The following is a 23,205-nucleotide window of genomic DNA, read 5'->3' on the forward strand; positions in this document are numbered from 1 at the left end:
CTGACCAGTTCATCTACAGGGCGTTCCCCTGGGAGTCTGGTTGGGGGAACCTGGATGAAAATCCTGGGCATTGTCTGTTTTCGCTTGTGGCGAATAAGTCTATAATGGGGAAACCCCACTGAGAGAAGATATCTTCTACGACCTCTCTGTGTAGAACCCATTCGTGTTCCTCTGGGAGGGAGTCTCTGCTCAGAGCATCCGCTAGGGAATTGAGCTCCCCTGGAACATGTTGTGATGACAGGAAGATGATCCGTCTGAGTGCCCATATCCAGATTTTCTGGGCAAGCTTGGACAGATTTGGCGAACGAGTCCCTCCTTGCTTGTTCAGGTAGAACATGGCTGTCGTGCTGTCCGTACGGATTTGCACTGACAGGTTTAGTAGGTGGGGCTCGAACGCTTGAAACGCTCTGAATACTGCCAGAAGCTCTAGCAGGTTGATGTGGTTCTTGGCCACTGAGGGAGAGCAGAGACCCTGAGCTGTGTGGTGGAGATGGTGAGCTCCCCACCCCGTCAGACATGCATCGGTAGTGACTACTGCCTGTACTTCGGGATCGTAAAAGGGTTTTCCCTGTGCAAGATTCTCTCTTGTCCACTAGTGAAGGCTTTGTACTAGTGTTGGCGAAACGACCACTGTTTCACCAACCATTCCTGCATGGGACGCAGGCGCGCGTGGGGGACCAGGTAAATACATGACGCCATCATGCCCAGCAAACGCATTGCTTTGTGTACCGTTATTTGGTGACCGGACTGATATTGCGGAATTTGCAGTAGTATATTCCGAATTCTTTCCTCTGAAGGAAATGTCAACCCCTCTTGAGTATCTAGGATTGCTCCTAGGAACTGTTTGGAGGTGCTTGGCACCAGGCTTGACTTTTTCTTGTTGATTGAGAAACCTAACTCGTGGAGGATGTCGATAGTCCTTTGAATGTTTGTTCTGCAAATTACTGGGGTTTCCCCCGTTATGAGCCAGTCGTCCAGATAAGGGTACACCGGGATTGCCTCCCTGCGTAAGTGTGCAGCCGCCACCGCCAGTACCTTGATGAATACTCTTGGTGCCGAAGCTATCCCGAAGGGCAGTACCTTGAACTGGTAGTGCCGACTGTCCACCTTGAAGCACAAGTACCTTCTGTGCGCTGGGAACATGGAAATATGAAAATAGGCATCTTTCATATCCAAGGTTGCCACGTAATCCCCTTTTTTAGGAGGGGCATTACCTCTTGTATCGCAGTCATACAAAACTTTTGGGGCTTGACATACTTGTTGGCAGGCCGTAAGTCCAATACTGGGCGCATTGTCCATTTTTTTCTTTTGGGCACAAGGAAGTAAGTTGAATAAATACCCTTGTTTACCTGGTGTCCCGGGACGAGTCCTATCATGTCCTTTGCTAGCAGATTGGCGATCTCCTCGAGGAGAATCTTCTGATGTTCTAAAGAGTGTACTCTTTGTCGTGGAGGATGGTTCCGGGGACGCTGCAGTAGTTCTATACAGTACCATGCGGATACTGTTGACAGCACCCATCTGTCTGATGTGATCCCTTCCCAAGCCTGGGTGAAGTTGGAAATGCGTCCCCCTACTGAGGTTGCGTGAGAAGGGACCCTGAACTGAGCGTCACTGCTTTGGTGGTGGCGTGCCGCCTCCTTTTCTGTGGCTGCCTCTGCCTTTACCACGTCCCCTCCTATTACCCCTGCCGTAACCCTGGGTAGACCGTTGGCTGTTCCACTGTGTACCCTGCCCCTGGGAATAGTTTGGTCCTCTCTGAGAATTTTGGCCACGTGGGCGACGAAAATTACTATTCCCTCTCTGGTTAGGGGGTTTATTGGTTAACTGGCCAAGGGACTTGAGTGTCTCGTATTCGTCCTTGGCATTCTTCAGCGCGTCCTCGACCGCCTTAAACAGATCGGCTTCCACCGGTTTGTCCAACAATGATGCCTGGGTTTCTGCCTTAAAACCAGACTGCCGTAACCACGCATGTCTCTTGATAACCGTACCTTCTGCTATCAATCTGCCTGCGTTGTCCCCGGCGTCAAAAATAGCTTTTAAAATGCAACCAGACACGGCTCTACCCTCTGCGGAAATTCGTGCTAACTGGCCCTTTAAGGGTTCTGGTGCAGAGGCTATGAGTGCCGCGACTTCTTCCCACTGATGGCAGTTGTAGCTGGCCAACAGGGTGGTGGAGTTTGCAATCCTTGCCCGGTAGGCGGACGTTGAGGCTACTTTCCCGCCGAAACCATAGTTTTTGCTCTCCTTGTCTGGAGGAGCTTCGGACGATGACAAGGGTGTTCCAGCCCTCTTACGAGTGTTAGTGACAACTAGGGAGTCTGGCTTCAGATGTCCTCTTATATAGAGAGGGTCAGACTGGGCTGCCCTGAAAAGTTTTCCAACTCTGGGATTGACTGCTCTGGTGAGGTTCGGGTTCACCAGGGACGGGTATATTCTTCGCTGAATAGACTTAAGGATAGGGATGGTCTGGGCAACAGGCCTCCTTTCTCCCACTAACTCCTCGGCCAAGTCCCTCTCTTCCTGGACACCGTGGGTGTCAATATGGAAATGTTCTGCTGCTCGTGCAAGAACCTCGTTCAGGAGGGGTTGGTTATCGACAGGTTAGTCGGTAACCGGGGCTTCCTTCTCTACCGGAGAATCTACTCTGTAGGTTTCAGGGTCTTCCTCTTCCTGGTCCTCATCATCCCCATAGTAGCCAGTCCCGGTTTGCTCTTCTACCATGCCAAAATCTTGGTCCTCACCAAAGGAAGTCTCTCCTTGGTACAGTGAGTATGGCTGTGAGTATGGTTGTACCTCGAAGGGGTCTGTAGACCTCATCGGTGTCTCAAACTGGGGCTTCTTACTCGGGGGGATAGGGTCATTAGAGCCTGAGGGTGTAGCCCTTGTGGATTATATGAAAGGAAATGGTCTGGATTTTTATCGTAAAAGTCTGCCAAAGAAGACATCCTTGACATGACCCCATCTATGTCACTCAACCATTTTTTGGAACTGGGAATGACTCTCAGAAAGTCTAGGAGATTTATCTTGAGTAGATTTGCTGGTTTTAGAAATATCAGCAGACATGGTCTTGTCTGTTTGCTTAGGAGGAGTGGAGTGTTTCTTCTGCTGTGTTCCCCCCTCCCCGGGAGTGAAAAAGTGTTTTCCCTGTCCCTTTGTGGTTCCTGAGGTTTTCAAGCCTGCATCGAGGATCGGGGGGTAGAGTCCCTGTCCTTCGAACGTGGGGCCGCGCTGATCTTGTCTGCGGGCTCCGACTCCTGGAGAGCGGCCTGGGGGTGGAAGTCTTCTTCGTCCTCCGACGATCGAACTTCTGTTAGCCTAGGGAGCGAGGCACTCTTGGCAAGAGTGGATGATTGCCTGGAGTCATGCGGCGATCTCGATCGAGAACGCCCAGAGGACACCGGTTCGGACCGTTCTGTTTGTGCCTCTTTCCGAGAACTCAACGTCGTCGAGTCTCGGTTGGACTTCGTGTGAGTGGTGTGTGAAGCGCTTGTGTCGCCGGGGGTCTTCCCCATAGCCGCCCTGCCGGACGACCTTCCGAGGTCGGGGACCTGCGCTCGGCTGTCTTTCAACGCCGTAATGCCCTTGCCGTCCGAAAGCACGGCGTTGCTGCCATCGCTGAAGGCGCCCTCCGCTGCCATGGCCGCCTGCCTGGCGTGGTGGGCCCAACGCTTCATCGAACGGTCCTTAAGTGTCTTAGGTTTAAACCTACTACACGCTCTGCAGTTCGCTTCGGGGTGGTCCCTCGGCAAGCAGAGATTGCACCTGGCGTGCCTGTCGACCCAAGGGTATTTGCGATTGCACTTGGGGCAGAATTGAAAAGGGGTACACTCCATACGCACCTTGAGGCAGCGGGCTGGTAAGTGTAGGAAATGTATAAGGTGTACCTATATACCAAGAGTGTAGCGTATGCCCAACCCCCCACTCTCCCTACTTGCAGGGCCGAGGCCAGAGGCCTTCCAAGGCTCGGGCCGAGGCCAGAGGCTTTCCGAGGCCCAAATCCGTCATGCAGCAGCCGACGGTCGATTTCTTCTCCAAGCCGGCGTCGAGTGTCGACGTTGGGATGGGGAAAGGATGTAAATTAAATCAATATTTTAGCAAAAGTATGGCTAAGGCCAGGGGACTCCGCAAAATGCTTCCGACAAGTATGGCAGAAAAAAACAATCTGAGGATCCTAGACGCGTGAGGGATCTTGGGTACAGTGGACGTCACACTAGGGATAGTATTACTGGCACGCCCTGTGTCGACGCCCATTTTCGAGTTTCGAAAAACAAACTAATACTCCGCAGCTTCCACTAGATGTCGGCCTTTGCACAGCATGTGATCTAAGCAGATTCCACAAGCCTCAGATATATATATATATATATATATATATGTATATATATGTATATATAAAATACTATGTGCACACTTGTATTATATTGTATATTATTTAAAACCTGCCTTACTACCTCGTCGCTACATACCTCATGTAACCCCCCATCTTCTATGTATCCATTCTAGGTCTGTAATTTGTATTCATCTTACTTCACCTGTATGTAACTAAGCTGTAAGATCATGTGTACATTAACCTGTATGCAACTAAGCTGCAAGCCTTCTTGTACCCTTATGCCCCGATACCTTTGGGTCTGGTGCACATAACAAATAAACCATCTCACCTGCTACAACTACACAGAGACCGATCGTCCTTAAAATCCCAAAATCGCCAGGTTCCAACCGTCCAGATCCGTCGTCATTGCTCTTGGATATGGACTACTGGATGACGACCAACCACCTCATCCTTAATCCTGGTAAAACGTAAATCCTTTTCTGCGGGGAAACCAGCGCTCCTTCCCCCAAACTATCCTCCTGGGCCTCAGTCCCTAGGCCGCCACCACACCAGCAACCTCCACACTGACGCAGATTTCTCCCTCTCCCAACACATCAACTCCCTATCCAGAAACTGTTTTTCCCCCATCTACACATCCTCAGGCGTATCTTCCCAGACCTGCCCTATGCTCACCATCATGCTCTGCCGCTTAGACTGCGCAAACTGCCTTTCTTTAGGTGTACCAGCGTCTCAGCTAAGGAAACTGCAAAGACTCCAAAACGCTGGGGCACGCCTGCTCACTAACCTACCTCCCAGAGAACACATCAGCCCTACACTAAGTCCTCCACTGACTCCCTATTGGTTGACACACTACCTTTAAATCTATGTGTATATCACTCACCGGGCCATCAACACCGCCCTGAATTCCCCCCCCCCCTTCTCTCCTATCCCCAAGACAAAGTCACTCGCTACCACCCCTCTAGGACACTTAGTCTGACACAGCTTCTCTCCTAGTAGTCCCACATTACAAATTCACCAGACTGGGCGGATGATCCTTCTGTCCAATCGCCAATCATCTGGAACTCTCTACCTCTGCAATATCACTTGGCATTCAGAAAGGCCCTCAAAACCTGGCTCTCCCCTTTCTCCTCTTGAAACCCTCTTGCACTCTATTCTGTTGATAGGCATACAGAAACACTGATCTAAACACTCCTACCCCCCACGGATGCGACAGCGTTCATATCAGCACAGTGACAAAATCTGGTGCCCCCCCCCACCCATGGACTGTGGTCACCAAGGGCATTCCGACCACAAAGCGCATTGAAGTCATACAAATGGGGAAAGGACGCTATATAAATGACGAATAGAATACAAGACGCAGACAGTCCTGTGCTTAAGAATGGCCCCATTTCCTGTGTGTGTGCAGTCGTGAATGTTCTGAACTAATGGTAGAGAAGAAAAAAAAAAAGAATTCTGATGGCCATGGACTATACCTAGGCGTCAGAAACTAAAGGTCTGGAAAAGCAATGCGAAACCAAAATCGGCAACTTTACTTAAGTCATCCATGATGGCTAAAAGTCGATCTTTTAGTGGGATGCACTAGGTGTACACTTTAATGTGGCTGGATCTTGTTTCATGGTTTGTTCAATCACAGCCTGACAATCCCTGGCAGTCTTGGGTTAAACATTTTCTAAACTGCACTGAAACCAGCCCGTTTGCAATAAGAGTTTCCATCATACCCATAAAAGACAATTGGAGTGCATGCCAAAACATATGTAGTTAATCTGTAGCGATTGTTGTACATTAAACAGCAAGCAGAACTTTATATTGTGAAATCATGCGTTTATTCAAATTGGTGTAGCAAGGTACGGCCTGCCATAAACACTGATTGATAATGGGCCTTAAATCTGAAAACGTTGAGCATTCCATTTAGAAACTTTGAAAGCTCCATCCAAAACTCAAAATAAATTGGAGATCATACCTGTTTAAGTGCATTTCGTGCAATGGTCTGGAAGGCCTGCTCAACATTTATTGCTTCTTTGGCACTGGTTTCAAAATAAGGGATGTTATTTTTGCTATAGCACCAAGCCTGTGCCCGCTTTGTAGTAACCTGGAAAGAGATAAGTTGGCATTTAGTTTCTCCTTAATAAACACGCCAAAGGAAAATGCCAAGATACAGCAGAACAGAGACTAAAAATGAACTGAAACAGAATATTTTGCTTGCAGTTTTTCTAGGCTTGTGTGCCACCAGCAGCCGGAATTACAAATGAACTTTTAAAATTAAAACACTAATCCCTCGTCCAGTGCATATTGGAAATGTAAATGGGGTTTCTCAAAAGTCTACCCTGAATTGTTCAAAAGTCCATTGTGGAATTCAGCATTTGTTACTACTGAAATCTAGCATCTTACCCACTAACATTTACAGTTATTGCATTTAATAAATATCGGAAAATGCACCACTTATGGAATAAGCATAGCATAAAACCTATGATCCTAAGACTGCAATTTAATGTTCTTTTGTCATGCCAACAGCGATAGTACAAGTCGAGGCAAGCCCTAACCTGGATAAATGAACCAGACTTGGTATTGAGTCCGCCGGGTCTGTGGGCAAAGTGCTCATAAAATGTGCATGCAATTCAGTAGCCTGCCATATCCTACATGCAGCAGCACGACTTCAGTATTTGTATTTATTTTATAGTGCGCACCTTGCCCAGGGGCATCTGGGTGCATAAATAGTACTTCACAAATTCGACAATACATCACCCTGAGCCTAAACCTGAATTGGCTCCTGCAGAAAGTATACATTCGCTTCAAAGCCTGCTACCTTGCTGAGAAGATAAACGTCTCTGGAGGTCTATGATCCACCAGAGGTCTGGACATCTGCAGGAAGGAAAGAACCAGAAGATCATCCTTCTCGGTCTTAGTCACTAGACTGGCTCCTCCTCACCAACACCAGACTCCGTGTAATAGATCAGATCGATGAGAGCAGACATCTGAATGTACTGTGAACATTAGTTTTATACCATAAAAGACAGTCAAATCAGCCAGAAGGGTAAAATATGCAAGAAAGAGCCAAGCAAATTAGTATTGACAGAGCGCCTGCATCAATACTAATCAATTCCCCCCAGAAAACAAATCAAATGCTGAAATAGAAGGTGCCAGTAAAAATCTTATTCAAGTAACATTCCATACTAGTAGCAGGCCAAACTATTTGCACACAACACATCAGAAAGTCTACCCTTGAAAGCTCAAACTGGGATTGGCTAGCCGGAGCCCGAAATATTACTCCTATGAAATAGAATGAGGTTCCACTCGAGAGAAAGAGTCCCAATTGGCTCCTGGAACACGAGGGGCCACAGTAATCTTTTCAAAATCAGAAGCCAACTTGATATATTATGTCTCCAGGAAACATGGTTGACTGAAGCCCCGATAGCTGAAGGTTAGGACCTATTTCTAAATCCTTCATGCAAAAGCCAAAAGGGGCGACCATCCCCCTGTCTATTAACCCTGATTAATAAAAACTTAGGTCCCTCAAAGCCACATCAGAATTTGGGAAAAGAAATGACAATTCTACTCAATACTTCCTGGAATCCAATGGACTGGAAAACAGGTTTTGTTGCCATGATGAGGGAAATAGACGAAGCTCCAAATATAATTAGAACTAATAATCATCGCAGGATCATAATTTGTGGTCATTTCAATGCCAGTTGTACAATTTATGGCAATATATGTATTCGACAGAAAAGATCATCAAGACAGCATGCTGAGAAGAAATCCAGGGCGGAAAGATTGATGAAAGAATTTAAAGAACCCAACATTCACATTCTTAAGGGCAACAGATATGGAGACATTACAGCAGCTCCTACTTAGAGTCATACTCTACAATCGACTATTTTTTCACCACAGGAAATCTGCTAAGCCATAGAGAAACGAGATGTAATGCAGATGACTCCGAGCGATCACGACCTACTCAAGTAGTTGGATACCTTGTGACTTAAAATCGAAATACCCACACAACATAGAGCTCACCTCAAATAGAAATTGACTACGCCTCAGGCGCTGGATGTAACCAAATTGTGTGAATACATGCATTCTCCAAATAAAGAAAAACTGGGGTCCAACTATCTACCGCTCCTGCAAGCATTTCAATAAAGTAACAAGGCAGGCCGTTTGATAAAGCAATTCCGGATAAACCTAAATTGAGAAATCACATTAAAAGGTTGGTCCCTGGAAACAGCGGGCCAAAAGTACAGCCATTCAGCATTGTCGGCAAAAATGGGTTCATTTCGCATAAAATCATACAATCTCAAAACAATGCCGAACGAATGCTGGAAGCCATTGCATCCAAAGACTTAGAACTTGTTGACACTTCTAAATGAGCACATTACAGCACAAAAGGCACTTATTACTAATGCAGTAACTGAAGATACGTGGATCTCATCTGCATCGCTGTATGATGCTACACTTGTAGAAGGAACTACCAAAGAATCTATTGCTACAATGCAGGCATGGGACATAAGACTATCTAAATCAGAAATGTTAGATCTCAAGCGCCTCAAGCCCTGGGCCCGATGGCCTGACTAACCATATGCTAAAAAAAAGCCCCAGAGGAATGGACAACTTTCTGCTTCGAGCTCTTTAAACACAACTGGAGCAACTGGAAGCCTTCCAGTGTCGTGGTGAAGATCTGTGATAAGTTACAAGTGTTCCATTTTCTAAAAACATTGTGCAAGACTTTTTACCTACCTGCAAAGAAGATCTTCAGCTCCCCCTGACATTGTCCAATTAACATTGACTGTCCAGGCTCTTCTCACCTTTGACTCTGTGCTTCATCCTTTCCCCAGGAAAGGATGAAACTGATTTACCTTTGAAAGGTTTTCAAAAGTACTTACCCGTTTGTGAATTATTTGTTAACCTTTGTTTTATTCCTCTATTCGATATTTTACACCAAAATCAGCATTGCTCTAAATGTAGTAGTGATAAATCAATGTCCTGGCTATTTAAGTCCACTGATGGTGTAGGAAGTGTGCGTGTCCCATCTCCAATGGATATCAATTTAGAGAAACTAAGATATTGAAGTGTATTTGAATGGTTACATATATTGTTCCCTGAAGGTTTTACAACTGAATGAAAAATTATTGATTGTTTTAACAAGAAACCTTGAGTGTAAGTTTATTTGGTTAACTGCTACTTTGAAACTGTCACATTACTTCTCACATTGACCCCTCTTGCGATCAGCCTGGGTGCTTGACCACACTACCAACCTGTGTAGTTCAGATTTATACCAATAGGTTGGGTGTCTATTTATTGTAGTGCACCCAAAGGGTACTGCATATAATCTTCCCTAACATACGGATAATCCTGATGCTACCAAAATTATAATTTGGACACGCGACTATATCAGAACACAAGTACAAAATGTATGCTAATGAAGTCAAAGCATTAGACAGTGTGCCAAAATACTTGAGAAAATTCCCAAGCCCGACACATCGATTGTTGTTAATGTGCTTTAGCTTTAACCTATTTCGAAATCAAGGAAATGTTGGCGGGATTGTACCTTTTTACCGACAATAAAGGTCTGCAAGGACCAACAGTTCTAAAAATGCTACCAAAGGTTTGAACACCAAAAGTTCAAACCTTTGGTGGCAACATTGCAGGTAAAAAAAAAATAAAAGGCTGCAGGGGTGTCCCCCACAACATGGCGCTCACTATACTGTGTGGTATAGTGAGCGGGGTGTTGCGTGGGGCACACCCGCTGCACCCGACAGGTACTGCAGGGAAACCTGGAGCTTCCGTAGTATGTATGTGTGTTCTCATGAGAAAGGTGCAAACTTTTGCTAGTTCGCACCTTTCCTCATGCAAACGTTTTACCGTGGCTTATTTTGCCGCGGTCGGATCACGTAGATCCATGTTGGCATCCACAAAACAAATACAAGAGGACAACAGGCTATGTCGACTGTGCCAATATGCCGATAAACTTAAAACATGTAGTTTTGTTGTGTACACATCTCAAACCATTGACAGCGAGGTACCTAAGCACCTGCATGAAAGATTCTCATAACGGATGTCGATAGCTGGTGGTACAAACTCAGCGAGGGACAAAAATCGTAATCCGATTTTTGCACTAGCAAAAATGTTGCAAGAGATATTCACAGTGACAAATAGGGAAACAAAGTTACATACATTCAAGCAAAATGCGTGAAACGTTTACGGACTGCTATTGGAGGGGGCGAATAGATGCTATTAACGATTAGTATGCAAACCTCCACATCTCAAGATGAATTCTAAACTGATTTTATTCACTTTAATGTAATCCTTTTTATTTGGCTGGTGTCATGAGTTAAGACAATCTTGTTTCGTTTCTTTGGAATTACTTTGCACTGAATTTTAAAAGGGCCTGCGTTTGTTGTGGCATTTCTTGTCTTTATGATTTTATCACTCCCCGGTTTATTTTCTCTACCTTTCCTTGCCCTCTTTTTGTCTTAGTGCCCATTGTAACTTTGTTTTATAGTGTATATATGATGTGGCAAAGGTTTGAAATAAACTACAAGCCAATGAAATAAACAATTGTCAAGGCACTTCGGAAACACTTGCAATTTCAAATGTTCACTTTTTGTTTCCAGACATTTCATTGGCTAGTCTACGTCATATCCTCAGTACTAGACAGGTTAGTGAAGTATGATTGGAGCAAACAGTTCAACAGTCAACAGTATCTCAACACGTCACCTCCCCATGTGGCGCCATATCAATTCTCAGCCCACCCCGGAACAATTTGCAATTAGTAAAATAACATTTGTGCTGACCGTCGGAACTTAATACACTGCCATTGGTCAGCACCATTAAAAATGGGACACAAGACACCCTGCTTCTGGTGGGAAAGGAGACATTCACACGATACCTGCTAGAAAATGGCCTTCGCAAATCGCGTGGTGGTTACTCTGAAGATTAAGTGTTAGGAAAGACTTCTTTTACTGCACATTTGCTTCCATTTCTATGGACCCCCACACTTTTTGCTTTTATTTTTGTATCTGATCTGCTCTTTTTACAGTGCAGTGAAGACTTCCCTGTGCCACTGCACTGAAGGTGCGGGGTGACAATGTCAAAGATGATGCCTATGGAGTTTGTCAGACTCCACAACCAAAAGATGGAACAAGTTGCTTACCTGTAATGGTTATTCTCCAGCAGGGGTCTTGCATGGATTCACATGCTCATGAATATTCCCAGTCAGGCTGGGAATCCTACGAAAAAAAATATCTGTTCACTTCTGAACTGTCTGTCTTTCTCCTAACAACCAATCACTGGTCTCTGGGTTATACTGCCCCAGCCAGTGACTGCCCTCTACCTAAACCCCTCCTTTGGCAGCCATCTTCAGATCTGGTAGCACGTAAAGTGGCAGTAGGACCAAGAGAGAGCCACAGAGGGGTAGGTTTGAGGGTTCATATGTGAAACCATGCCAGACCCATGCTGGAGAATAACAGTTCCAGGTAAGTAACTTGTTCCTTCTCCAGCATGGGGCCTGGCATGAGTCACATGCTCATGAATAAAGAATACATAGTACACATGCACAACCACTGGAGGTGGCAAGGCTCAACATTAAGCATCTCCACATTAGCACCTCTTACCTCCTCACCAGGCTAACCTTCAAGCGAACAGGTTGCGCAGCACTGCTTGACTCTGGACTCCTCCCTGGAATCCCTGTCAATGCAGTAGAACTTCGTGAAGGTGTGAGTCGACCTCCATGTAGCAGCCCTGCACATGTCCAGCAGGAGCACACCAGACAGGAACGCCATAGTTGCATCCATCGTTCTGATTGAGTGGGCTCTCGGACGGCCAGGCAATGGTCAGTTTGCCAAACGATGATAATGGGTGATGCAGCCAGAAAACCACCTGGAAATGGAAGCCTTGGAGAGGGCCTTCCCATGGTTCACAGTGCCAAAGTTCACAAACAGTTGCGTCGTCTTGTCAAATGTCAAGTAAGGTGGTTTACAAGAGCGGGCCTGGATCTCTCCCACTCGTGCGGAGGAGATCGCCACAAGAAACTCTGTTTTCCACGACAACAATTTTAGTGGCGCAGAATGCATACGCTTGAACGGTGGACCCATGCGTAGTCGGAACCACATTGAGCTCCCACGCCTTCACTGGCGGGAACAAGCAGAAAAGTCCTTTGATGAACTCCTTTGACCAGGCAGTGTGACCATAACGACAAACGTCCCGGAGTTCTAGTGCAGTAAGTAGCAGACAGCCGGCAGATGAACCTTGATGGAGGCATGAGCTAGCCCTGCTTTGGCCAGCGACAGCAAACACCGCAGCACCTGCGGAGCAGTAATCCGTAGAGGGTCTGTATCTTCTGTGCACGGCACCAGACGGAGAACCTCTTCCACTTATGTCCATAGCATTTCAGTGTAGACAAAGCCCTGGCAAGCACCCCTTTGCAGTCCGCCGGGATATCCTCCAAACTGTAGCGCTGCGGGAGCCAGGCCCGCAAGTTCAGGGACCCTGGGTTGATTGACTAGTCGAAGTAGTAACAGCAATGGTGGGAAAGCATACAGGAACAGGCTGTCTCAGGGGAATGAGAATGCGTCCCCCCCATGCTCCCCGGCTGGGGAAACCTGCTGGCGAACCTCCGGCACTTGGTGTCCGTCGCCAACAGATCTATCTGGGGATTGCACCATCGACTGAACAGAAGATTCACTTGGTCCTGCCGAAGCTTCCACTCGTGGCAAGAGCGCAGTTCCCTGCTGAGGGAGTAGGCAATGGTGTTCTTCACTCCTGCCAGTTGAAACGGGGTGAGGACCATTAGGTCCTGCGCATCTCTAGAGAGCACTGGGGATCTGGTGACCGCCCCCCCCCCGCTTCCTGAAGTAGAACATCATGGTGGTGTTGTCCGTGAAGACCCGCATCACCTTGCCCTTGAGGGACGGAAGAAAAGACTTGAGCTCAATACACTGCCCGCAGCTCCAGTACGTTGATACGTAACTACTTCTCCAGTAGCCACAGGCCTCGAGAGAGCTTTCGGGTGTGCACGCCCCAACCTTCCAGGGAGGCGTCCGTCATGACCGTCTCCTGATGAGGTGGACCCTGGAAGGCTGCGCCCACCGACGAATTAACGTTGACTCCCCACCACTGTATTGCTCGACGGAAACCCTTGTTGAGAAATATCTTGTGCTCGAAGCTTCCCGATACCTAAATTTAACAAGCGCCGAGGAACTCTTGCAGTGGCCGCATCTGCAGCCTGCACAGCCGAATCAGGTATATGCACGACGACATCATGCCGAGAAGGGACTTGGACCTCACCCATGCGATCTTCAGGGTCAACAATCGTACCTTTCCCAGGATGGTCGCGATCCTCTCCTCCGACTGAGACGCCAGGCACGACAGTGTTGAGCTGAGAACCCAGAAACAGTGCGTCTTACGATGGCACCAAGCAAGATTTGGCATATCTCACTGAGACCCCCCCCAACTCTGTCAGCAGCTGGACGGCTTTTGCTGTGTGTGCAATAGCAATCTCCCTCGATTTCGCTCGGATGAGCCAGTCGTCCAGGTAGGGGCAACCGTGGATCCCTTGTAGATGCAGCCGCGCCCCCACTGCCGCAAGGCACTTTGTGAAAACCCTTGGTGCAGACTTCAATCCGAAGGGAAGGGCCTTGAACTGGTAATGTTGCCCTTGAACCACGAAGCGCAGAAACTTGGTGTCCCTTGTGAATGGGGATTTGAAAGTAGGCATCCTCCAAGTCCAGTGACTATAGGAAATCCCCTTCTTCCCACTGTCCTAGCAAGTGCTGAAGGGTGACCATCTGAAACTTCTGGGATCTGATGTACTTGTTCAGAAGGCGGAGGTCTAGGATGGGCCTCGAACCGCCTGTCTTCTTGACAAGTACACTCCGGAGACTCTTTGGAAAGAGCTCTATCGCGCCCTTCTTCAGCATGGCCCGTACCTCCAGCAGAAGGACGTGGTTTGCCTGCCTGGGCCTGAACGACCTTGGTCACGCTAGATGCCTTCACCTTGGAGGGTCAGCGCCCCGCTCCCCCTTGGCCTTCTCCAACTGGCCCATCCATGACTTCTCCAGAACCTTACTCGGGTGGTCCGACTTCCTCTTCTTCGCCGAAGAAGAGCGTTGGCTTGTGGTTGAAGGTTCTGGAGACACTGAGCTTGCCCTGGCCGCAGGGGAGCCTGTTGCAACAGCACTATCAGTGCCCGTTGGCTCACAGTGCTTAACCTTATGTTGGGCCCCTGTCGCCAGAGCGCCCTCAAAGGTCTTAGAAGACCGCTCAGTTTTCTTCTTGTGGCTGGGAGAGGCATGCTGCTGGGAATCACCCGTACAGGGTCCTTGGCCTGGAGCCACTCGGAGAGACACCTGCGCCGATCCTTCACGGTGCGGGGGACAATCTCCTTGCAAAACACACACAATCTTCCTCCATGTGCGTTTGGTCCGAATGTAGGCAATAGAGGCACAGCCAATGCCCATCGTCCAAGTAGATGTTCCGTAGGCCACATCCTGGGCAAACCCTCAACACAGGCGTTGTCTTCCTTCTTCTCTGCCATGTCCATGTGGAGTAGGCCTCGAAGAATCTTCTGGAATCCTAACTATGAAATTCAGCCCTTAAGGGGTGCTGGAAAATCCAAAAACGGGTCCCTGTTAATCTGATTATGGGTCGATGGAGCTCTAGGCTCAATTGACGGAAAAATAGAGTTACACTTGGAAGAAAAAAAAAGCGCAAAACTCAGTAAAAAGCCTGAGAGCTAATCACGAGGACTCCCACCACTTGAACGCGTGGCAAAAATCTGAAGATGGCTACCAGAGGGGGGGCTTAAGTAGATGGCAGTCATTGGCTGGGGGCAGTATGACCCTGAGACCAGTGATTGGTCGTTAGGCTGGGAATCCTCTGTAAAGAAAGAAAAAAAAATCAGTTTCACTTCTAACTGTCTTTCTCCTGATGAGGACTATTCATGAGCATGTCAATCCATGCCAGACCCCATGCTGGAGAAACCGTGTTCAAAATCACAGTAAAATACGAGAGTGAGGAAAAAGGGTCTCTCTCCAGGTCAAAAAAAATAAAGTCCTCAAAATCCAGCAAAGTTGCTGGGGGTCTCTAAGGTGGAGGGAATTGGCACATTTCTGAGAATTCTCCCTAACACCTCCTGCGCAAAGACCTGCAGCTGCGGCTGTGAGACATTCAACGGTGGAATAGGGAGTGGTGGATGGCGGAACTCTTAACGAGTGGCCGTACAGCACTGCATCCAGCACCCATTCGTCGTAATCAAACTCCACTCATCGACATGTTGCGCCACTCTCCCTCCAAGTCGACTGTCCTTGTGGCTGTCATTGTTGAGGCTTGGACTGGCGGCCTCTAGTAGAGGAGGTAGAACCTCTCTTCCGCTGACTTTGATGGTCCTTGGCTTGCTGAGCTGACTGGTAAGAATGATGAAAACCCTGAGCGGAATAGCCAGAGCGACTGTAGCCGTTGTTGCGCGATCCTGCAAACCTGGCGTTCCCAGAGGCTCCCCGAAATAAGCGAAAGGGAGGAACCAATGCTTACCTTGCAGCCTTGCCAGGGACCTCGCTGTATCCAAATCCTTCTTCATATTCTTTACAGCCTTGTCAATTTTCTCCCCAAACAGCTGCTCCCCCTCGCAGGTCATGTCCACCACTTTATGCTGCACTTCAGATCGGAAATTGCTACAGCGCAACCATGCTTTCTGCCGGAGGACGACCCCATTATTTATCTGTTTAAACCCGGACTCCGCCAGGTCCACTGCAATGTTAATGCTATGATTGGAGGCTTCTTCCCCCCCTCCCGAACCAGAAGCACTGCGCCTCCCTACACTGCTGCTCAGGCAGATGGTCCAGCAGCAACGCTAACCTGTGCCACATTTCCCTGTCGTAGCACATCAGAATGGACAACAAATTGTCCGCCTTCACCGCCGTCACCCCACTGTCAGCATGTTCTTGCCAAAAGCATCCAGCTTACGGCCCTCATTGTCCGGGGGAGTCACACACTTATGCTGGCTATGTCCTACTGGCAGCGCCAACACCGACTCCTGCGTGGGCTGTGAAGTGAGGGACTTCGGTGTGGAATCAGGCACCTTAAACATTTTCTCCAAGCGACCCTTGACCACAGGCTCCATGAACGGATGGCGCATCATGCGAAGCCCTTCCTGCCACATCCAAGATGGGGATAGAGAAGACCGCCGTCTGCCTTTTCCCCATATGATCAAATAAAAAGTAGTCCTTTTTCTCAACCTCGTGGCAAGCCTTGGCCATCATGGCATGAAAGGCGCCGACAAAGTCAGGAGGGAGGGAGAGGGGCGAGGGGGGCAATAGGGGAGAGTGCCGAGGGCTGAGCCGGACCGCTCGAGTGATCCACCTCAGGATCCGTATCCCAGGTATCCGCCCGCCTGGGCGAAGACGACACCATCAAGTTTGTGACTTGCGGAACGCTATCGGGTTCAGACTCCACTAGCTCCCCTTCTTCCTGATCCCTACGAGCAGGGATGCATCCCCTAGGAGATGGGGCCGGAGGCCTAACCTGGGGAGACTACCTTGGTGGACCCTGGCAAGGGATACCCACCACCTCCTTCGGTCGGGGAATGGCTGGAACCTCCCGCCCAAGGGCTCCACCAGGGTTTGGAGCACCAGGAGTCGGACATTCAATCGTCCGAAGAGCAACTGCAGCGTAGACAACACCTGCATGGAGAGCAGGGAGTGCAGGTTTACCAATGGATACTGAGGTGGAACAGTCCCAGGCCGGCTGACGTGGATGGAACCGCCAGCCGTAGGCCCAACGCTGAAGGGTCCAGGTGTGGATGAGACTCCTACTCGAGGCCAAATCATAGGTAGAGGGATCTTGTTGTAGAATCTTAATCGTGAGCAACGGCGCAAAGCCGGTCCCAGACTACCCGGCACCTGCCCAGAAGGCAATGGATCTCCAGTAGACCCACGGAACTCGAAATACCCCATCTGCTGGAACAGCCATCTGAGACAGTCATCGTGGTCGCACCACATTGGTCGTCAGCGGAATCGAGGCCCTACTCGGCGGCCTGGGCTTCGCCGACGAAGATGACCGCTTGGATGGAGCTGGAATGGCACCTGGAAGACTCTTTGCTCGACGGCAATGATGCCGGTCATTCGATGAGGCCAAAGAATGTGACAACGAGTTCTTGTCTGAAGATTAGGGCCTGCGCAATGGATCCCCAGGCTTCCCCAGCTGGCCACTGGAATCCTTTAACTTGTCAGGACATGGTGCCTGCGTGCCTGGAGCGAGGCCTTTGGACCCAGTGCCTGTCTGCACCAGCCTCATCACTGTAAACTCACCACCCTTTCCTAAACCCAAAGCCTTCGCTGAAGGACCCCAGCAGACCGAACCACCTCTGATCCCGGATAGGCTCCTTCGTTCAACCAGCAAATGAGCCGCCGGTTACAGTCTTTTGAGCGTCTTCTGGGAGAACCCATTGAAAATCTCACAATTCTCCACGGAGTGATGGGGTATAGGCAATACAGAGTCTGCAGGATCGTCCTTCATACACGTTGAGGCCGCAGGTCTCGCATGGTCGGAACAACGATTTCTTCGGGCCCACAGATGACATGATGGGCCTGGAACACACTAGCAACGAAGCCGTAGAAAATCAAAAGAGCAAAAACAATTCTCAAGAGAACACAAGTTTGGATACAGTTGAAATCTGAAGGGAAGCCTCAGGGGCGGGGCTATTTATACTGGACGTCCTATTGGTGCAGCCTAAAGCACCCATAAAGACATTGGTAGGACACTCAGTGTCGAAGTTCTCCATAGGAAAACTGCTATATTAAAGTTACCAATGTCTCCCAGCCTGGCGACGGGAAATATAGACAGCATGTGAATCCATTAAAGATCCAATGCTGGAAAGATAGCACCACTGTGGATCTTAGACACCAGTTGGGCTCCCTTCACTCCTTGAGTCGTGCACTCTGGTGAGGGGACTCGAGCTCTGGTCGTCCTGCTTCTGGAGGGTCCTGGGGAGACAGCTGGAGCTTTTGGTCAGCTTACAGACGTCGCACTAGGCTACAGATTTCTCGACCCCTGGCACTTGGTTCCTGCAGCAGCAAAGAAGTACAGCCAGATAGGGAAGGTGTTCCAGTGGAGTTCGTCACACTAACCCAAGGGAAGAAGTTCTCCCTTCCAGAGCTCCTCTTGTCAATCAGAAAAAGTAGTTTCAGCACAGCAGCAGTGCTTCACCAGGCAGTTCAACTGTCCAGGAGGATGCAGTAAGCTTTGTTCACGGTTTCTTCCTAAGGTAGTTCTTCCCAGTGGTCGACTGTCTTCCATCCAAAAATCCTCGACTTAAGCAGGTTTCTCCCATTCATGCACAGCCTAGCTGTTACGCTCACCTGATTCCCACGGGGGCGTCGATCTGGACTGGCCCGCTGTTGCTTCCACCAGAGTAACACATAGAGCCGAGATGACAGACTGGACAGACCCACTTAGCTTCGTTTGTTGGACTCGTACGAATATCTTTCTGCAATGGAGAAAGGGAATTAACCTCCCGTAATCTGAGCGTTAACCCGCCTTCCCACTCCCCTTGTCTGCCCACAGAACACTCCTGAAGTTCCCTCTTAATCTCACCTGAAGATTAGGAAAGATGAGCTCTCCATCCTGCGTCCGCCGGGGCGCGTAGACGACTAGTTACTTCACTGGCGTGGAGGAATTGGTGAGTTCCAGTATTGACTCTAAGTCCAATTGTTCGTAAGAGTTCAAAAGTCTGATCTTCACTCTGCCAGATTCCTTGCAGGTTGCGGATTTAAACTACCAGAAGAGTTCCAAGTGGCAATTGGTAAGATCATGGTAAGTCTATTGTGGTTCTCCCCTTTGGGGCCGGGGTGCGGCGGTGATGCGGAATTGACTGAGTCGACCCGAGATAAGTACCCCCCCCTGTGGTAATCAGGTAAGTCTTTGGGGGTGGTTTGTATTGCCCTTGCTCACCTATCTGTTCTTGTCTCCCCAGGTGTTGAAGAATGGCCTGGAGATGCTGGATTCGCGATGGAGTAAAGGAATGCAGCCCCGGTTGGCGAGTTCAGCGCGGCTCTGCGAGGTGCGTGGCAATGCACCCGAGAAGGCTTCTCTCTTCCAGATTAACGATGTGCTGGATCAAGGATTCAGGTAAGGGTTTTGTTCTGACCTCTTCTCCTTTTCTTGTTCCAGGTGTTCCAGGGCTGAAGCGGGCGTGGCTGAAGACTGGAGCTGCTGAAGACACGGTTGGCGTTACGCTGCAGCAAGCAGAATAACGCGAAGCACGTGTGGCTGTCCGGGTGTGGCTTAAATAGCCTTGGAAGAAGTCCCAGGTAAGTATTCTTCCACAGCCCCGCCCGAAAGGAAAGGAGTCTTTGGGTAAAGTAGTCCCTTTAAGCCTAATTTGGCTTGTGGCTTCGTGCAGCATGGTCTGCATCAGGTAGGTGTGCAGCATGGTCTGCAACAGGTAAGATTTCTGTAATGACCTGGCGCCCATGCCAGGACTGACTTTATTCTTATGAGCCTGGCACCATAGGCGCCAGGACTGTAGCCAAAGAGCCCCTAACTGGGGTTTTCGGGCATGCTTTAAGTGGCATGATGCCTGCTTCCGGGGTTGCTGGGCCTGGTCTGGCTTTCCGTGGGCAGGCATCGTGACAGCACTCCCCCTCAAGGCCCCTCCTAAAGCTGTTCTCCCTCTCAGCCTTGGTTTGTCTGGAAATTCTTGGTGGAACCTTTTCACTAATTGAGGTGCATGCACATGGTCACTAGGCTCCCAAGATCTTTCTTGTGGACCATAACCTTTCCAAACAATGATAGAGAGTTTTTATCTCACCCTTTTAGAGTCCAAAATATTCTTGACTTCGAATTCGGGTTCCCCGCCTATGAGGATAGGTTCAGGTGGGGTGGTTAGTCTAGTTCCTGGTTGCACAGGCTTCAAAAGAGACACGTGAAAAACAGGATGAACACGCATATGACCAGGCAGGTCCAACTTGACGGCCACTAGGTTAATAGCCTTAAAAGAATAAGGTCCCAAGTACCTGGGGTTAAAAGTCTGTGTTCCCTTGAGTGGTAAGTACTTGGTGGCTAACAATACTTGGTCCTCTACTTGGTATTGCAGTGCTTCACTCCTGTGCTGATCAGCATCCTTCTTGTATTTATCCTTAGCCTTTTGTAAATGTGCAGTCGCCTCTTTAAAGGCTTGTGTGATAACAGCGTGGAGATGGTCCACCGCAGGCATCTCTAAATGCTGGGGAGAATCTAAGTCTGAGGTTCGAGGATGGTGACCATATATGGTAAAAAAAGGGCTTTGTTTAGTTCGAGTGTACAGAATTATTGTATGCATACTCGGCGATCCAAAGAATGTCTTTCCAATCCTCCTCAGATTGATGTAGCATACAACGTAGGTATTGCTCAAGAGTCTGGTTGGTTCTCTCAGTTTGACCGTCGGTCTGGGGATGGTGGCTGGTTGAAAGCCTAACATCAATTTGTGCCAGCTGGCAAGCACTTCCTCCAAAAATGTGAAATAAATTGACTTCCCCGGTCTGAAATTAACACAGAAGGAAAGCCATGTAGACAGACATTTTCAAGGAACTCCTTGGCCAGGATTGAAGCTGAAGGTATTCTTTTGAAGGAATGAAATGGGCCATTTTAGAAAAAAGATCTACAATAACTAGAATGGTGTTATAACCTTTGCACGGGGGTAAATCCGTGATAAAGTCTATTGACAAGGTATGCCAAGGAGTAGGTGGTATGTCTAACGGTTGTAATAATCCAGCAGGTTTTTTCTTTTCCCCTTTATTTTGAGCGCAAATGCCACAAGACATGACAAACAACTTGACATCTTTTCGCCAGGTGGGCCACCAAAACTGTTTCTTGATTTTGGCTTCAGTTTTAGCAATGCCAGGATGTCCTTCCATCAAGGTGTCGTGGTAATGAGAAATGACTAGTTTCTGTAGTTCCTCTAGTGGCAAAAATAGCCGGCCTTGGTAATAAGGTAGATTGTTGGTGACAGAATACTCTGGGCCTTTCCTTGCCCAGCCCTGTAAGGCATCGGAATCAAAGAGTTGATGGACTTTTTCTTGAATGTCCTCCAGAGAGTGTATGGATGTCAGACCAAGGATCCTCTGTTCAGGAATTATGGGTACAGGTTCTAAAGCTCTTTGCGTTTCTCCCATTCGGGACAGGGCATCAGCTTTTCCATTTTTACAACAAGGTCGATAGGTTATTACAAAATCAAACTCGGCGAAGAACAATGCCCAACGGAGTTGGCGTGAAGATTGGGCCTTGGCTACCTTTAGGTATTGTAAGTTGCGGTGATCAGTGATAACCGTAATGGTATGCCTGGCGCCCAGCAGATAGTGCCGCCAAGCCTTGAAGGCGGACTTGATGGCCAACAGTTCCTTGTCGGTTATAGCAGAATTTAATTCGGGAGCCGAAAACTTTCTTGACCAAAACACCACTGGGTGCAGCTGGTTAGTTTCGGGATCCTTTTGGGAGAGCACTGCTCCCATAGCTGAACTGGATGCATCTGTTTCCACTATGTAGGGAAGCTCTGGGCGCGGGTGTCGTAATACAGGAGCGGACGTGAATTTCTTTTTTAACTCTTGGAAGGCGTTCTCGGCTTCTTCTGTCCATGTAAAGCGTTTATTCTTTCGCAATAGTGTTGTAATGGGATGTACAATGTGCGAGAAGTCCGGGATAAACCTGCGATAGAAATTGGCAAAGCCGAGCATGCTTTGAACTCCTTAGACTGAGGTTGGCGAAGGCCAATTAAGAGTTGCGTCCACCTTCCGTGTATCCATCCGGATTCCTTTCGGGGTCAGAATAAATCCAAGAAACTCTACTTCCGTAGTGTGAAAGATGCACTTTTCCAGTTTAGCGTATAACTTATACTGGCGTAACTTTTCTAGGACTGCTCGGACGTGCTTTACATGATCGGATTCTGATAGGGAGTATACTAAGATATCGTCGATGTAAACGACTACACAAACATCGATGAGCTCTCGGAAGACATCGTTCATGAAGAACTGGAAGGCTGCTGGTGCGTTACACAGTCCGAAAGGCATCACCTGGTACTCAAATAATCCGTACTTGGTGCGAAAAGCAGTCTTCCATTCGTCACCCTCTTTGACGCGTACCAGATGATCTGCCCCCCGAAGGTCTAGTTTTGTGTATATACAAGCGTTTACCTGGTCTAGTAGTTCAGGGATCAAAGGCAATGGGTACCGATTCTTCATAGTTATCCGATTCAGCGCGCGGTAGTCAATGCATGTTCTAAGGTCGCCTTCCTTTTTTGGCACGAAGAACAAAGCGGAAGATGCAGGGGACTTGGACGGGCGGATGAAGCCATTAGCAAGATACTGGTCTAGGTACTAGCGCAAGTGGAGATTTTCAGGTTCCGTGAGGGCATAGATTCTGCTGCAAGGTGGTTGTGCTCCTGGTATGAGATCTATTTGACAATCATACGATCTGTGCGGTGGTAAGGCGTTTGCCTGCTCCTTTTGAAAGACAGCCTGAAAGTCTTGGTATTCAGCAGGTAATTGTATGGCAGCTGGGATTATTGGGGCCAGTACTGAATTTAGAGTTCTCTTTGGGTAACAGGTGTTAGCACATTCTGGGAAGGTTAGTCTCTTCTCTCGCCAATCAATACAGGGATTGTGTTTTTCCAACCAAGGGATTCCCAGTATCAGTTGAAACTGTGGAGCCTTGATTAAATCAAACACCATAACCTCTCGGTGTCCATCCTGACCCAGCAAAGTCATCTCTTCAGTGGAATGAGTTACGGGCCCAGAGGCAATTTCAGTTCCATCAACAGTGGTGACAACATCGGTAGTGGTCTTTCGGGTGAGATGTAGATTCATCCTGGAAGCCAATCCGTAGTCCAAATAGTTTCCTATGGCTCCACTATCTACGTACGC

General features: G+C 48.5%; 1 protein-coding gene across 1 annotated transcript in view; it reads right to left on the bottom strand.

Moving 5' to 3' along the window:
- Positions 1-23,205, bottom strand: part of RAB7A (RAB7A, member RAS oncogene family) — a 263,332-nt gene that overhangs the window by 12,847 nt on the left and 227,280 nt on the right. Inside the window, exon 5 of the mRNA XM_069643349.1 lies at positions 6,288-6,416. Within this exon, the coding sequence (XP_069499450.1) occupies positions 6,288-6,416 (129 nt within the window). The remainder of the gene's footprint in view (positions 1-6,287; positions 6,417-23,205) is intronic.

Source organism: Ambystoma mexicanum, chromosome 2p, assembly GCF_040938575.1.
Source record: "Ambystoma mexicanum isolate Mex_15411 chromosome 2p, UKY_AmexF1_1, whole genome shotgun sequence".
Lineage (NCBI taxonomy): Eukaryota > Metazoa > Chordata > Amphibia > Caudata > Ambystomatidae > Ambystoma > Ambystoma mexicanum.